The sequence below is a fragment of the Gouania willdenowi genome, chromosome 9, assembly GCF_900634775.1.
Source record: "Gouania willdenowi chromosome 9, fGouWil2.1, whole genome shotgun sequence".
In the NCBI taxonomy this organism is placed as follows: Eukaryota; Metazoa; Chordata; class Actinopteri; order Blenniiformes; family Gobiesocidae; genus Gouania; species Gouania willdenowi.
Window position 1 is genome coordinate 19,422,733 of NC_041052.1, and position 18,688 is coordinate 19,441,420.

Consider the following 18,688-nt stretch of genomic DNA (forward strand, 5'->3'; position numbering starts at 1 on the left):
CACTATGACAATAGCCTTGGGGCACTCAGAGCGGATCATGTACCATCTGAACTGTATCCTTTATGCTTAAATGAATAATGCATACACAGTCTCACTGTAAATGTACCCGATGTCCTCACTTATTAGCTTAGCACAAATGATGTATTTCACTGTACATTTCCGATTGTCACCATATGTTCCTCCAAGGTTTAAAAACTGGGGGAAAAAAAAAAAGAAAAAAAAAAAAGGATTTGCTTCAGAAACATGACAACGCTTGTCTCCACAATAGCAAAGCTCTACATAATCCACTTGTTAATGGGAGTTGTTTAAATAATGGTAATTACTGATCTCTTTACATTGCATTTACTCTCATTAACAAGCTGTGTGTCTACCCGTCCTTTTCTCACTGGCTTTTTTTTTTTTTTCATTCTGTCTTTTCCAGTGGTGTGCAGCAGTGGTGTCAGTAGTCAGGGTGTTTAGAGTCCATGCCAGATGTCATAGTTAACTTTGAGGGAAAGAGAGAGGCTCACGCTTGAGGCTATTGTGTTGTCAGTGATTTAGATGAAACATGGAGATGATAAAACAATTCACTTGGTCCACAAAGCTGCCACTTTTTTTTTTTTTTTTTTTTTTTCTGTCCAGGTTTTTCCTTTAAAAAATAACAAAAATAAAAATAGGAAAAATTGTGAGAAAGATAGAAAATGTAGCTTTAGGGTCCAAAGCCGTTTGCTGTGCTTTGCACACGAAGCAGAACAACTGAAGGCTATAATAACAATGATTTCATCCAAACAGAAAATCTAAGTTGTAACCAGGATCACGGATTCATATTTTGTAGGTCTGCAAACAAATTATTTGTTTATTATTTTAGAGTTTGGATTCATCTTGTATGACTTTAAGTATATTTTCACACTTTTCACATTTTCACTTACTTATGATGATATATTTTGTACAATTATTCCCTTGTACTATAAATGCATTTTTGAATAATGTATATTTCTGTTCTCAATATAAAGTTTGAGATTGTCGGCAAGGGACAAAACAAACAAACGACGGACACAACATCTGTATGTGTTGATGTTGATACATCTGTAATCCTAGGAATAAATACTATAATTCATTTCACAGAAGTAGCACAACTGTACTGGAAGCATATGAAATTTACCAAACAAAAGCCAGAAATATTTCATTAGTATTGTTGCGAGAAAATGTAATTAATGAATTATGTTAATTATTTTTTGAATATGCAGATTTTGTATATACTTTACAGAATGGAGCCGCTGTGAATGAATTAGACTGTAACACTTTACATTTAGGCGATAATTCATCAACTTACTTTTATTGGTTTAATTTATAGGAAAGCAATTTTCACTAGCAGCACTGTGGTAAGCATCGTTAATCAAAATACATTATTATAATGAAGCTGTTTTAAAATGTTTATTAAAAGATATAAAAAGGGGGTTACCGGGGCTTTGTGCATCTTTCCACTGTCGTAATAATTAATAGCTAAACTTATCGCTTCCTTTGCCAATGCAGATGAGGACACGGGCCGAACAAGAGGAAGAGTGGGGCTATAAATTCAACAATAGGTTGGCATAACCTAAACTGTTGATCAGTATGTAAGAATTAATTAAAAAAAAAAAAAAAAAAAAAAAAACAATAGTGCAAACACACGTCATTGCTTCTCAACAAGGCTGGAGACAACAGCCAATTAAATCCTTTAATGCATGTTGATAATCCTGTTGTCTAATGCTCATTGGATCGTGGCAAAGCTTCTATATTTTGTGCATTTATTGTTAAACAATGTGTTATTAGAGAAAAGGTTTTCACCATCTATGTCAAAGGTTCTCATTGCTGCTGCTGTCCTGCTTTATAGATGTTATCCTGATCCAAAATGGAGGTAGTTTTACGCAATATGATTTAAAAAATGAAAATGAAACAAAAAACAAAATAATGGGGATTTGCAATATTTTCACACAGTTTTTTCTTCTTCTTGTGAATAGCTTGACAGTCATTCTGTTGAGTATCATCCCTGTTCGCTCCTTGTCCTTTGATGACTCCCTTCTGTACTCCGTCACTTGCAACTGGCTTGAGAAATATCCCATCAGCGCTACCTTCCCTGAGTGTTATTTAGTTAATGAAGGCCACGGTGTTAGATAAGAGATATAGTTGGAGAGAAATGGCACATGTTAGAGATCTCATTTAAGAGCATTACATTGGAATTTATTGGGGTGCTTTGAGGGACACAAGGGCCATGATTCTGAGGTGTGGAAAAGGGGTTGAGAGTTGCTCATAACAGACAGTGGGAGGGCGCTGCGCTACGCTAAGAGAGAGTCTTGTCGTGGGAGTTTTTTGACAACTGCTATGTGCTTATAGTGGGAAGTAGTAATTAGACAAATGTACATAATGGTTTATATTTTACAACCTGCGTGTTAAAATAAGAGGGGATTCATATCTGTGTGTTAATACATGAATGTGCACTTAATAATTGCATGATTACAATGTTAGAATTGTGTTTGGATGTGTGGGATTATCCTGTACACGGCGTGCACAGAGGAAAAGACAAAAATGAATACATTAAAGTGGAAAGTTACGCACTAAATAAAGTTGATGTGGTTTTCTAAATCCTCTTTTTTTCTGTTTGGATGTGAAATCAGGGTATGATTTGTTTAAGAACATGTTTTACTTACTCTCAATCTCTGTATAATCCTCCTGTAAGAGACAAGAGATTTGCAGCAGCGAGTTGTCGACTTGTATGGTTAACGGTAAATTTATGTTTTGTTACAGTAGCTACACACACACACACACACACACACACACACACACACACACACACACACATACACACACACGTGCACCCAGTTATTCACAAACAACCCTACAGTACGAGCACTGCCAGAGTGAGACGTGCAGAATAAAAGACCTGCAATACCTCCAACTGGTTGACACAATTTTGATTGCAGCAGACGAAGCAATATTTTCAATCCATTTCGTGGTCTCAATGCATTTAGTAAATACAGTGCCGAGTTGGTAAGAGGGATGTTGACAGAAAATCAAAAGCTATGTAGCGGCAGCGTCCTATAATGGAGACTTAGCTCTACTTTTACACTCCTCTTACAAAGATCTACGATTTAAAAACAATCAATCCCTTCATGAGAGCTTGTTATTTTCTCCTGTAATAAGAGTAACAGCTTTTTATCATTCCTGCACAGCACTGATTGTGTTTACACTTGAAATACAAGCATTCACGACGTGAGTGTGAAAAGAACAAGAATATGGCAAGGTTATATTTGTGAGAATCCGTCTCGGGATTTCTTTTTTCTTTCTCTTGAATTAGTTTCCCTGTCTTCAGATGAATTTGAAGATTGGAAAATCCTTGTCCCTCCTAAAATGTGGCACGTGTAGCAGCCGGTGTCCGCATGTAGTTTCTGATTTTTAGGAAAACTAGTTTGTCATAAAGTGCACACATCACATGGACACGGAGAGAACTTGGGAGCTGCAGGTTTTGAATTAACAATGTAGTTTTTAGCGAATGATTTTGGGCAAATGTTTGTCGTTTTGTGTAAGATCCTGCCTGTGGCACAGCCTCAACCTATTAGAGCGTTTTACGTTTCATCTCACAAATGACCGTTTAAACGTCTTTTCAGCACCCTGACGCCTCGCCTGTTATTACTGCCATTGTCTTTCTTTCTGCTGTATATATGTGTGAGGCTGGGCCCTTTAATATGCGGAGAGCTTTTTCTAGGCTTTCCTACGGGCACATTGGTCTGTGTTTACTCCTCAGTCAAAATGCCTCTTTTCCACAAGTTTGACATGCCTTTTTGTTGCCATGGTAAGCCCTTCCTTAAAATATATATTTCTGCTTTTGGCTTGGATGTTTTTTTCTTTTTTTTTTTTTTTTTTTTTTTTTTATCTTGGTGGTTAAGAGCCTGTTGCCCCCAGGGCCAGATTTAAATGTGTGTGGGTCTTCAAGGATTTCTCTGCAGAAAAGCCGTTTGGATTGCAGCCGTACCACCATACAAGTGCGACCGAATTGTGTCATTTCAGGTTTTTGAGCCGTCGTTGGAACCAAAGGGAAGTCCAAAAGAGAAGCGAAAAAAAAAAAAGAAGAAGAAAAACACAAAACAAAAGCTGATGAAAATGGACCAGATTGGATTATGTCAGACTTGGCATGTCCTTCGTTATGAGGGAAGTCTTCGTTCTTTCTTATCGCGCTCTGCCTTACAGCTAAAGGAATTTAAAGAATTGAAAGAAGAAAAAACAAAAACAGCCGAGCTCGGCTCATTGGAAAACAACAGCTAAATCTTAACTGCAAATACTGGCTTTTTTAGTCATAAACAGGAAGGAAGAGAGAGATAAATCTATCGTAAATAGTGTAAAAAAAAAAAAGAAATCTTTAACATTAAGTCATATAATTGTTTTTATCCCCATGGTGGAAATTCAATTATAAGAGTGATTAAACTACTTATAAAACATAGTCTGAAAGAAAAAAAGAAGTTAATCTGGCAACTATTACATATGTCGGCTTGTTTTGAGGTGTCCCTACAGGACCAGTATCACTTACATGCACTGTACCTTATCATGGCCCCTCATTGAAACTAAAATACATTATAGTTTACTAATATTCATAAATAAGATTATTTGGCCAACTGAGATTATTTAAAGAAAAGATCAAATACTTCCATCATATCCACTCGTACAAACAATACTCGACTTGCTTCAAACTCTCACCAAATCGTCCTTATATCAACTATTTACAAATGTCCATGTTTTGCCTAAGGAGCTGAAAGACATGTAAACTTCACATATCTTTAAAATCATATTTTTTTTTGTTTTTAACCAATCTTAATGTATATATTATGTATGTTTTAATGTATTTGTTGGTGTAATGAAAATGTGTCTTGATGCACCTTTTTATGTAATGTTTCTGTATATTTTTAACTGTCTTTAATTTTGCTGTTTTTACATGTACTAGAATTTTTTTTTGGACCCCAGGGAAGATTAGTAACCACTAATGAACAAAGCAAACAAAATACACTGTTAGGTCTGAAAAACTAGACATTGCACAAAGGAAAGTCTTAATCAATAATCTAGCAATATTAACAATCTTGAACATCAATGTCAGCAAACAGCATTTGTGTGTCTGTGCCTTGGTTTCTGAATTTTTTGCACTTTGATTGCCATGTGCTAGTTTGTCTCTCCGTACAACCCGTAATTAGTGCTACTCAACCTTCATGTCTTTAAGAGCCTCGAGGCTGCTTGTCTGTAACGTTCAACAGGTAATCAAGACTGATTAGCTTTTAATTAGATCCTAATTGCATTAAAACTCAGATGAAGGCTCTTACGGTAGTAGCTAAAGTGCAAACAAACATGTTCAGAGCTATGGAAAATAAAAGATGTTAAAAATCCAAACGAAAATGAGTTCACGTCTTTTCGGCCCAAGTTGAAACGTGTTATTTTGATATACTTTGGTATGCCTGTCAATGGGGATTTTTTTTTTATTTTCCCCCAACAAAGGAAATTGTGATGTTGCCTCTGCCATGTGCATATGTCTCATGTATTACAGTGAAGCCCTTTAAGTGTGCTGTGACATGTCCTGAAGTCCCTGTTTAGCACCTCTCAGCATGTGTTCAGTGTGTGAACTCTGTCTGTTAAAGAAGACAAGCACTAGGAGAAACTCTACATGAACTTAAAAAAGGACCTTTTTGGTTTACTACCAATATTGGAAACTTACAGAAGAAGAAATATAAAGCAGAAGAGAGCAATATATTTTAAGGATGGGTTGTCTATTTTCTCAAACTGAGCTCAAGAGGAAGGTTTTTGTCTTGTTTACTATGCAGTTTTAGATCAATGAAGCTCCTCCAGCTCCTTATTAGAGCGTAGTGACAATAAACGCTGCCGTCTTCATCAAAAAGCAGAAAAACAAAAATCAGATCATCGTGCATTGAAAGTGAGGGGCAAGAGTTCAGATGTGAAACATGTGGATTGAGCCCTTTGAACTCAAGTGGGAAAGAAATCAGTTCACATAATCTACGCTCCCATGTAATCATCACAGCCCGAGGATACAGAACTCTGTGTCCATCATATCCAGGTCAGCGGTATTACTAATGCTATCACCTCTGAGATCTGAACTCTCCAACTTCAACCAAAACAAATTGAAAAACATGTCAAAGATTGTGTGCGGTTCAGCTAAAAATATGTAAGTTTAGTCATCCACAAATAATTCATCCAGTTGGGACCGGTTGAGCTTTCCCAGCTGGCATTAATAACCCCGGGTGACATAAGATATGTCACGCATTATGTTTTTGGTCATTGTACAAGAAAAAGGCTCCTTTTATTAGCAAAGGCTATGCCCTCTACTTTACATTCTCAGCGGCGTGTCCAGGTCAGTTTTAATGCGGGTGGCCAAGGTGGGCCAGAGAGCCACTGTGGGGTGGTCACAGACTCCTGTCAAATTTAAAATGGAACTTCAAAGGTCCATTTTTGGAACAGTAGAGGAAAAAATGCCACACATGAACTTATTTACTATGATTTTTTGTTAATATCAGGATTTTTTTTTTCCCAATATAAAACCTCTGATTAAACAATACATAATTTAAAGACACACTGTGTAACTTTTTGCCACTAGGGGCGATAGACCTGTAACTTTCACATCAAGCGCCCCTAGTGGCCACAAACGCTGCAACACTGTCACAAAAATCAACAAACAGTCAGTCGGGCCAGTCTTTTGATTGTGTATGCAGACAGTCGTTGACCTGTAACAGTCTGAGAAGTGCCCTCCAAGGCGAGACCAGGGAGTAGGGCAGGACTGCTTCTCCGGCGACGGGGAGAATAGTGTGGCAGTGGCTGTGGCAGCTGCTCCTCCAGCCCATAGACTGTAGCCGCGGCGTGAGCCCAGCCCCGAGAGCCAATGCTTATCCCGAAGTTACGGATCTGACTTGCCGACTTCCCTTACTAAAGAATCCACGTTTAACTGAACTATCGCGCCGATTAGTGCACCATTAACCCAACACGAAACTACCATATTGTGCTCTTTTGGTTGCCAGGTCGGGAAATGCCCGTATGTTGTGACGTCACGTGGGAACTATATATATATTCAAGCTAGTGGTCACATGACTGCCGCAAAGTGAAATGTTCTCCAGGCATTCTCCAGGTCACATGACCTGGTGAAAGACGGTCCGTCTCCTCCAAACGTACAGTCAGTATTTCAAGAGGGAAGTCCTGATCGGAGCATTGATACTGTCATGCACGGTAAAATTGGCCTGAGGAATCATTACAAATAACTCATATAGCTCAACTCAAAAAATCCACGGTGTGCCTTTAAGACAAATTAAATATGCTCCAAATATTATTCAATGACTAAAAAAAATATAAAAATAAACAACAATAATGAGAAGAATGCAAATACATGTCAATAAATAAAAATAAATGATCCTTTTCCTTGTTGAAGTGTAACATTAACAGTTTTTGTCCATCTTTTTTGGGCTGTCGATGGTCACATCTATGCAATAAAAGCATTGCATTTGTTTCATTGCAATCACAAAACATAAATAGCTGTCGTGAAAATATTGCACTATTATTATTATTATTATTATTATTATTGACCTTCGACAGCATGTGCAGACAAGGAAACAACAACAACAAAGAGCAACAGTTTTTTTCAGTAAGATGTTTTTTTCTGATCAGATTCATTTCCTTTGTTGTTGCATTTTGTTTTTGTTTTTAACGCAGACACAGTCGGAGTATTGCGCATACAGCTGTAGTGTTAAACAAGTTCAGTGTTGACCCCTCGGTCCCCCTTCTGGCCACGCCACTGCAAACACTAAAAAGACTGGAAAGCTACAGCTGAATTACCTTAAACCACATACTGTATGCACTTAAGCAAATACGTATCGTGTAAGGACATTTAAATTGTCTGGTTATTGTGAGTGGATCCCAGAACATCTTTCATATTTCAATCATGATCTGGAACATTACAACTCGTGTATATAGTCATTTTTATCATGCTCAAACTCATAAACACATAGACACCCAGATCAAGGACTAACTATACTTGAATGAAATCTATTATCACTATTTATCAATATGATTGGTTGAGACTTGGATCTTTAAATAAAAAAAAAGGCTTTTATAATTTACCAGCTATGGTAGATGTCGCTGTCTTGACTACATCTACATTTTTAAAAGTCAGGTGAAGAAAGGAGATGTTAGAGCTGAAGTTATGTCCTCCAAGGGAACTTTTACAAAGATCCTCTTATGGATTTACAACCACTTACCTTGAAGCCAAAGTCGATATTCATAAACATGGCTTCACACAAAGCCCCCTATCCACTACCCCTGCTTGTAAATAAATATAGATATGTCTATTTCAGAGGCAGAAGCATTCTAAAATATTACCAGCAGCATAATTTTAACACACACATTAATATTTTACTGCACGTTGTATTTTATTGCATTGAATCTTAAACTATTATGGCCGGCCTCGAGGATTTCATTCCTTTGGCGCCTGTATCGTTATTACCTAAGATCTATTGCAGGAGCAGATGGTATTGCTTTCGTGTTGCCGGCTGTTTCATAGGTAATATTTAAAAAGACAAAAATTAATAGAGCCAGCATTGGCTGCTGTTTGCTTTACTTAGAAAACACCCACTAATGTTGACTGACTGTTATTGATTTCTGAATCACTGAGGCAGTCTAAGGCTTAAATCTACAGACACTTTCTGATCCAGGTTGCATTGAATCTGGGAATGCATCTTTTCCAGTTTGTTCTTTACTTTTTTTTCCTTCTTTTTTTTCTCCAAGAGCAATGAAACATTTTAATAAACGTTCCTTCTGCATTCAGATAAAAATCACTTAAACACCTCTTTTTTATTATCATTTATGCTAAATACGTAAAGCCCAACCTGTACAGTGTCGAGCTCATTAAACGAGAAATAATCTCCAAACATCTGCTTGTGCACATGTGTGCCTCTGCTTGTGTTTGTGCCCGTGTGGTGATTTAACTGTTTTTAATGTCAAAAACCAATCTAATGAGCGGGAGCAATAATTATCAGCCATTTTGTGCTCGTTGGGCCTAATTGAGGTTTTATATTACATATAATTCTGCTGCCTGTGTGCACAGTTTTATTGTTAACAAAATATTTGCCCAGAAATACTATTATCAATATTTTCTTCGTGCATGTCAGTTTTTACAACCTCTCCATTAACTATATTTATTTGTTTTGACAGTTTTTTCCAGATGGGGGTTCATTGTTCAACTCTTTTTAATGCAGACCACTGTAGTGTACAACAATATCAAAGTCAAAAAGGGCACAAAGTTGAGTTGCATTTATTATCTTGTGATCGTATTATGGTATAGATAAGTCTTAATAAGTGTCTCTTTATTTTTTATAACCCAATTACAACAAATAATTGCAGCTGCTCTGCCATAATTAGCCCCATATTATGCGAAGCCTCATCTTATACAGTAGAGGGCATGTCAGAGAGCTCTTTCTCTTCCTGCTCTTTTTTTTCTGCTAAGTTGACTCTCTTGTTTCTTTCTTTCGTCCTTCGTTCCCATTTTTGCTTTACGTATTTGAAGCTCTTTGTGAAATTCCTGTCTTATCCAGGTGAGTAGGATCTGATCCCCAGGCCCTTTGCTCTCGTCAGGAATCTCCCAAGCTGTGGAGCTCTCCTGGGCCCTTGTTTCACACAGCAAATTGATGTCTCCTACTGGAAATGACACTTTCAGCAGGATTTGCCATTCTAAACCACCTCAAACCCATGTGATCTCACCCATTCACTCTCAGAGGGATTGCCTTGAAATGCACCGGCTTCAAAAGCAAGTGAGCATAGAATGCTTGAATGAAAAGCTGATACATATCCTATCAGTGGGAAGGAAAAAAAAAAAAGAAGAAAAGATATTGTAAAATGCTGGCAATGTAGAACGTATTTTTCCCCCTGAACAAAGACTAATAGTACAAGGAATGTGTAGGCATTGCCTGAGGGACTGCCACAGAGGTTAAAAGAGAGTGAAACAAAAAGAATCAATAAGCACATGAATTTTCATGTGTAGGTGTTCACGTCATCTGATTGATATTTGCCTCAGTCTATACTGTATATAATTGTAGTGTTTATCATTAACACATTTGATAAGTTTGATTTAGATCATACTGAACAGTATATCTTAAAACAGGAATTTAAATGTGAAAAAAAAAAAAAAACAAGATTATTTATGCATGCATGATGCATTTGAGTTTTCACCTGCATAATTTAAGTGATTTAAGTATAAATGTAAATTAATCCCTGATGGTCTTTTTCTTGAAGCTGGGCAATGATAACTACTATTTATTGTACATTGGCAAAGGTTATGTGATGTTTGGAATTTGGAATTAATTATTCCGAATTAAATTATTCCAAATTAAAGTGTTCTGCTCCGTGTTTACATGTAAATAGTAATTCCGAATTGAAGTTTACATAGACAACAGGTTTATTTGGCTATATTCAATTCCTCTTTAGTTCTTTAGTTCTGGGTGTTAGGAAGGTTATTGATTGGATTATTTTTACTTTTATTTTCGTTGTAGTTTTGAATACAGGAGCTGGACAATAACACACTGTTTCACTTTGGTCAGCTGAGCAGGAGAAGGTTGATAGGAACTAATCTCCAGTAAATAAAGCCCAGTAAAACTCTGGAAAACAATAAACAGTAATAAATATTTGCTCCCTCGTAAAGATAGTAGCTCTAACAACCGGTACAATGATAAACTTGGTGATATTACAGCCTGTGCATGCAGTACGGGGACGCATTTACTCTCCGAGTTTTATGTTTAATTCAGAACTACATTTGCATTCGGAATCAAGTGTTATGAATTAAAGGGGAATAAAAACTCCCATGCGAATGTGACCATTGTTTCCTCAAAGTGAAACTTCACCATTTTGGTGACTTATTTAACAGTAAAAAAAACAAGGCAGGTTGTGGTTTTGTTCTATAGGTAATGTTTAAATTGCTTTTCTTTTGGAGGAAGAAAAAAACAAAACAAATATATATATATATTGTAATTTGGGCATGAAGTTGGCACTGTTTGATTATGTTATAACTTGGAAGCTTGATATCTTTTTTTCTAACACTCTGTTTAAAGGAGGAGCACTGTGACCATGTTGCTTGAGGACTAGTTATGATATAATGTGACACTGGGGAAGAAGGAGAAAGAGAAAAGGTGTGACCAAGAATCCCTCCCTTGACTTATTTTCATCCCCAAGTCTTTTTGGGGCCGCACGTTTCTCCTGGGGGGCTTTACAGACTGGCATAATGGATAAGGGCAAGGGTGTGAAAGGAGCACCTTAAGGTTCCTCATTCAACTCTCCCAATCTCTCCTGCACACACTCTCAAGCTGTGAAGGCCTTCTTTCTTTGCCCTGCTAGCATGGGAGCCCTGTAATAGGCTCTAATTGATAGGGGAGGTGTTGAGGTCTTTCTGTACGGGCTGAAGGGATGATGGTGAGAGAAGAGAAAAGGAGGGTTGAGGATTACATGTGGACTTGTGGGTGGAACTGGGAAGGTTGGAGAGGCTGTGGCACAGTCTCGGCCTCGTTGGTAATGAGTCATTAATTTCCTTGCAGTTTTGTGGTGGTTGGCTCATTACTGGTCTGCAGAGGAGCTGGGACAAAGCCCTGGGTAGGTAGGAGGTGAGCCTAAATAGATGGGGCTCAACACTCCCCAACAAAAGGAGGACGAGAGCGTTGAATGGCACTTGGAACAGATGCAGTAAAAAGTGGCAGATGCAAATGGCGGGAGAGCAAGTCTCCCTTTAAGCACTTTTCTCTCTTCTTTTTTCTTTCTTTTTTTTTTTTTTATTTTGTCAGACTGCAGCCTGAGAGTCTAATTAGTTAGTGAGGTGGTGTTTCTCTTCTGATATGGCGGTGTCTCGTTATTGTCACAAAGAGGATTCACAGAAAAGGGTGGAACACATAATATGTTCCACGGGCCCCAGTGGAACCTGTTCGCCGCAATAGTTTGAATGGTTTAATTATTTATTTTACCCTATAGTAATTGAAAGATGCAATAATTCACAGCATTAAAATGGTGCCGTACATAGTTTAAAATATGACAGTATGAAGATGATGCCTGCAGGTAATTAATTATGATTTTAATTATGTGTTTATACTCTGCTCCCTACAGGCACAATGATTATGGGCAAATTGGCAGCGGTTCTAATGAAAGTGTGGTTGTCCCGCACTTTGTGGAGCGTGTGGGCCCTGCTTCGAAGGTCACCTGTGGGGCAAACCACAATCTTGTACTGACAGGTATCCTAACACACTCCTTCAACTGGAACACACAACAATCACTAAGTGTATAAAGAGAATAATTGATAGAGTGAATGTTTAAAGCTTCTACCCTCTTTAATGTTTTATTGCATAAAATCATAGCGTATGCCTCATAGATCAATGAATCAAACATCATTCATTTAAAAAAGAAAGGACAAAGGTTGAAATTGTTTGTATCGCCACTGTAAACACTCTGTTGATATTTTTGCTTGGAATGGGAATGGATAATAATTTAGCGATTCCGATTCCATTATCGATACTGCTTATCGATTCGATTCCTTACCGATTCTCTTATCGATTTTCATTGGGTGAGGTAATTAAATAATACAAATGGATTTGTTTGCTTTAACTCTATTATATTATCTTTGCCTCTTTAATTTCCTGCAGGGATATCAGCTCTCTTCTAATCCACCAGGTATAGATTGTTTTCACTGGATCACAAAAGCGCTATATAAAATTGATGAATTATTATTATTACAACATATGACACATTTTGGCTACAAACATTTGAGAATATTTACAGGGCTCTTTTTGAACTTGAACAACTTGATCCAAAACTAATTCAGACATAAAACAAATAATTCTTCTGTAAAAAAGAACCTTATTAACCAAAAGTGCAGCTGCACTTATTGTTATGTATTTAAATGATAAAGCTTTAGTTTAGCCTTTGTTTACATTTCTATAAATGGACCTTCAGAGACGCCGTTCCTGTTGCTACACGTGACGTCATCAGCCATGTGTGTGAACGTGTGAAAGAGCAAACTAAAGACAACGATCAGTACCAGTCTATCTCCCGTGTCTGATTACTTGTTATCAGGACATAAACTGGCGACGAGGCGTGTGTTCTTGTGGAAGTTTGTTGTTTTCGGAAGAAAAGTCAGTGCAAAAAGCAACTTTAGCGCGAGTGTACAGTGAGTAGCCTAGCAACAAAGACGCTACAAACACAGCACTGAGGACAGCGCAGCTGCGGGTAGAGGAGGTGGATTCACCACGGTGGACTGCAAACAACTATATGGTGAAGGAGCTTCACTTGGTGCTAGCATAAACACAATATACAGGACCTGGAGGAGTTTACTGTTACGTATTTGCAACGTAAGAGGAACCGATAAGCGGAATCGACAGTCAAGCTAACAAACGATTCCTAAGCATTGGATTACTGGTTCTCAGAAAGAACCGGTTTCTGGTTCCCATCCTTAATTTTTGCGCATTGGATTATGGGATGTGGAGTCCCATAAATGGATGCATAGAAGTGTTTTTACTTCATTCTGACTGTTTTTTTTTATTTTTTTGTTCTTTGTCAGACAAGGAGGACAGTGATTCGCTTATAATCATGTTTGTTGTAGTCTGTTGACAATATTCTACATGATATCATCCATACACCCATCCATTTTCCAACCCGCTTGCTGCATTTTTATGTTTGCGAGGCTTCTGCTGGTCCCTGTTTCCAGATATCACTGGGCGCTAGGCAGGGGTACACCTTAGACAGGGCGCCAATCCATCTCAGGGCAACACATACACAGACTGACAGCCATTCATAATCCTATTCACTCCTATGGCCAATCACTTCAAGTCATTTTACAGTCACGTTTTTTGGATGGTGACCCATGCAAGCACAGGGAGAACATGCAAACTCTGCAACTCTACATTCCACAATGCAATGCGTGAACATTTCAACAGAGTTTTTGACTTTTTCCTTTTCTATTTGGAGCAAATGATGTTCGATTCATTGACCAAAGATTTCATCTGATAAAAAGTTATCAGGGATAGCAGTAATGTAGTTCTATTGCAAGACATGCATTTTGTACTGTATTGTACTGACAGGTATCGTAACACACACCTAAGTACAGTATATAAACATAATAAATGACAGACTGAATGTTTAATATGGGAATCGTAATTTTAATGCAAAAACTGTATTTTTATGTCTTTATTACTGTTGCAAAACATTTAAGTTTTTTTGTTGCAGAAAAAGAGATTCATGTTATTTATCTTTGTGACTGTTAAATTCATGGGGAGATTTCATGTGGAGAGCACTTGATAGATAGAAAGTGATGTCTTTAGTCATGTGCTGTCACAGTGTGCTTCAACGTTCACCTATTTTACCCAGTTTTATGCACATATCAGAGCCTTTAAGCTTTCGATCAGCACATCACCTAAAGATACAAGTGAGAGAGAGAGGGGGAGAGAGAGAGAAAAAAGAGAGAGAGAGAGAGAGTTAGCAAGAATATGGCCCTGGCTCCTGATCCATAACAGTCATTGGCTGTTACATACATTTCAGAATTCATTCAGGCTATGAAGATAATCGGGGTAGTCGACAGTTTCCCCTGCAGCCCAATGGATTTATGATAGCACTGTCAAGAAAATGAGGCAAAATGACACAGTAGCTGACTTTAGCTGCAAATAATGTGATAGGCCGTACAGTGGTGCAGCAGCAGCTGCTGTCATTGCAGGTAATAGCCTATAAAGAAGCCTGATAGCAATACCTGTCATTTCTTAATGGCTGACTTCACTGAAGAGCTTTTGTGGCCTTTAACATGAAGATAATAGAAGATACAACAAATTTTACAGCTTTTGCGTTGCATCTATAATTTATCTCCAGAGGCCTCCATGCAGCAGCAGCAACAACAAGGACAACATGCTCCGAGAGGTGCAGTGGAGCGAGAGGCAAAATGAGCTCCAGGTTGCTGGAGGCCCCTGCTGGACTTTAGAATTAGTAGAAGAACTACACATGATAACATTTTTTGTTGTAAAAAAATTGCAATCAGTTTTGCAATAGTTTGATTTATTTAAAATTGCATGAAAATAATACTATTTATCCAGTCTAAATGAATACTTTTATTTAACAAAAAACAGTAACTTGTTTTTTCCCCCCTACACAAATAAGCTTACATTTTGGAATTGATGACACACAGGTGACGGCAGGTTGTTTAACTGGGGCTGTGGACGAGCATGTGGAAACACCAAGAGGAACCTACTTCTCCCAGAGGAAGTGAAAATCCAAAGCCTCTCAGTCAGAGATATTGCTGGAGGATGTTGGCACAGTCTTCTTCTAACAGGTCCGTGCCAATGTTTCACTCTCATACGCGTAGATGTTTTATTTTTTCTTCTCTAAATCTGCCTGCTTTTTATGCCCCGCTTTGTTCCCATGTAGACGTAGAGTACAAAGCTGCATGAAATGCTCAAATGACCTCAATGGCCTCGACATAAAGTTTGTGTAAATTATCAGTGTGTGCCTTGGCCCTCACACAGAAAGCCCCTGTGTGTGTGTGTGTGTGTGTGTGTGCGCGTGCTTTTAGCCGTGGTGTCTGTATATCCACATCATTCATTAGGAGCTCTCCCAAGGCTAGTGTGGCTACATAAACACAGAGGCTGAGGGTATGGCTGCTCTTTCACCTCACTGTGGAGAACTTCAAAGTCTCTCCTGCTCACACAGCAGATGAATGCTTTCTGTCTGCCAGGTTGATGTATTGGTCCCAGTTGCTGTCCTCCTCACTGTAATACGGCTACGACTGAGGCCCCATCGTCATGGAGCCAGAGTCGAGCCATTTGTTAGTTTTAGCTGTATCTCCCAAGTCCTGGAAATCATTCTGGAGGAAGAACATCAATCCTTTTATTACAACGCTTTGTAGTGTCATTTTCCCATGTTGTTAATGCCGTCTATTATTAACCCCATTTAAAATTGTTAGACAATTTCAGATGAGTGCCACACACAGCAGTGGATCATTTGTTGCTCTGCTCTGTTTGAAATTACAGCAAATTTATAATCAAAATAATGAGACCGTTGGAGTTCACGGCACTAAAGGAGATTGTCAAATCACCAGGCAAATATTTGTACACGGTAATGCAAACTTCAATAAACATGCTTATAATGCTGATACGTCTAAGTGTACAGACATACACTTGCTGTTGCTCTGCGTCACAGTTGCTCTTCTAAATCCTCTAATGTCCCCAGTTTGATCCCTAGTTTCTTTCTGTCACAAGGGAACAGAAATATCCATCTCCAATCAGGCCTTAATGAATAGCCTGATGAGTGTTGGGCTGAGCTGAATTATGAGATAGATTTGAAGAGCGTGAAAGATTGTGTGTGTGTGTGTGCGTGTGTGTGTGTGTGTGTGTGTGTACGTGTGTGCATGAGATGTGGTGGCGGGTTGTTAGAGGGTCAGTAGAACAGGACATGTGTAGGAATTAATATGCTCAAAGTACAAAAAAGAAATTGGCTAATTTTGTCTTTTGAGCGTTGTGGAATCGCCTCATCTATTCGTATGAGTTGCCATTTATTAGGGTCAAACAGTGGTGGGACGTACCAAAGAGGGGTTGGGGAAAGAAAATCCGAGTGATGAAGGGTGAAATTTGAAAATGGAAAATAAAGTGACAAAAAGAAGCGTGGGACAAGGAAAAGGATCAAGTGATGGGAAATATGGGGCAGAAAAGGGAGCGAGAGAGTCACTGGTATGAGAGACAGCTTGCCAGGGCCGGAGCATATTGAGGGCAGCAGGTGGAAGAGTGGCACAGTTAATTAAAATGCCTGTCTTAATATCTCAGCCTGTCACTCCGGGGGAGGGAGAGAGAAAGCGAGGGTTTGCCAACCTCGAGCTGGTCTGCACCCAACCAGTCATCCAGACAGCAATTCAACCATTCAGCCAACCCACCAGGCCACATGTCAGACAAGCCCCGACTCTGTGCCCTTCACCCCCCTTCAGCTTTAGCTACATGGATTCACACTGACGAGTGACGCGTGTAAACCTCATCCTTTTTGTACATCAATATTTACCTGTTTAAATGGCCAATTTCTCTGATCCAACAAAGAAGCCACCCTTAAAGAAATGAACTAACACTATTTTGGCTTTAACAATCTGCAGCATCGACAGCTTCACACTTATAGTCAAGCAGCATTGCAGCATAAGATACCATATTAATAAACGCAACAAGATGTATCGTCCAGGGTACAAGTGAGCGAGGGGATGGTCAGAGGTGAAAGTAACGGATTACAAGTACTCACGTTACTGTCACTGAGTTGCTTTTTTATACTTGTCCTTTTTTTAGTGTAATTCTAAATCAGTAATTTTCCTTGTGCTTACGTACATTTTAGAAGAGGTAAAGTCATTCATTACATTTCTAAACCCAACCGTTACTAAGTAAATTATTATGATTTTTCTTTTTTTTGGTTTCATGCTCTCTTCATAAACTGCTGACCTGAGGTCACGTTGAACATAATCCATATGTTCTTTGTTGTGCCATTTCAAAGCTCAGCCACTTTCTATGGTTTCTACCTATTATGTTGTTACCCACATGGCACATTTGGCATGGCACTGTTTTAGAGTTCATGAATTTAGCTATACTTAAGAGCTGGAGAATATTTTTTTTTTTTTTTATTTAAAAAGGATTTATTGGTTTTATTTTATTTAAAATAAATAATCTTTTATTTTGTACAGATGCCTTTGTGGAAAATTAATTAAGTTCCAGTTGTCAAATATTTAGTCTCTTCCTTCATAAGTGTATATATGAGATGAAAAAAGGAGCAAGCGGGTCAGAAAATGGATGTATGGATGTTTACTGTATGCAAGGGAACCATGGCATGGTTTAATACATTAAATAAACAAGGGGGAATGAAAGTATCTTGTAACTTTGACTTTGAGTACTATTTACCTGAGCTACGTTTTATTTCTACTTCAGTATTTCATGTATGACTTACTTGTACTTGAGCACAGTTTCAATCAAGTAACTACTTTTACTTGAGTAGGATATATCAGTACTCTTTACACCTATGGGAAGGGTAAAAAAAATAAATAAATCTACACAATCTACTACACATCAGATTATTATTATTTTTTATTATTTATATTAAGTTAAAAAAAATAGTCATAAAGATTAAGTATTATATCCACAGGTCAAATCAATAAAATTGTCTCTTTCTTTCTAAAAAATACTGTAATGTATCATTATCATGAGCCCATCATTGTCTATCGTATCGTGACCTCAGTGCACCATCCCACCCTGGAGATGTGATAGTTCTGTCATGGCCCGTGTTAAGTAACTTGGAATCAAATCCAGTAAAGACCAGTTAACCAGTCTAGATGGTCTCGGAATACGATCTGACACCAGTGTTTGATAAATGGGATTTTAACAATTATTGCCAAACTGTATGCTACAATATAGCAAGCTCACAGAACAAAGGCATTCATAGTTTCCCAGAAATCACTGTTTTCTACTATTATTGTACCAGACTAAATAAAGTGGCTGACTCATCTGAGCCTATCTGTCCTGTTTCCTTAGTTTTTTTAGTTGTTTTTTCAGTTATTGCTGAATCACTGCCAATTGCTGAGTCAATAACCACGTGAAATTATTAAGGTGAGTGACAAGTCAGAGATGGAAGATATTTCAAAGAAATTGGAAGTGAGAAATGGTAAAGG

At 38.1% G+C, this 18,688-nt stretch overlaps 1 protein-coding gene across 1 annotated transcript in view; it reads left to right on the forward strand.

Annotated features, from left to right (window-relative positions):
• Nucleotides 1-18,688, forward strand: part of LOC114469484 (ultraviolet-B receptor UVR8-like) — a 362,330-nt gene that overhangs the window by 128,044 nt on the left and 215,598 nt on the right. Inside the window, exons 6-7 of the mRNA XM_028457028.1 lie at nt 12,133-12,257; nt 15,191-15,334. Coding sequence (XP_028312829.1) covers nt 12,133-12,257; nt 15,191-15,334 — 269 coding nt within the window. The remainder of the gene's footprint in view (nt 1-12,132; nt 12,258-15,190; nt 15,335-18,688) is intronic.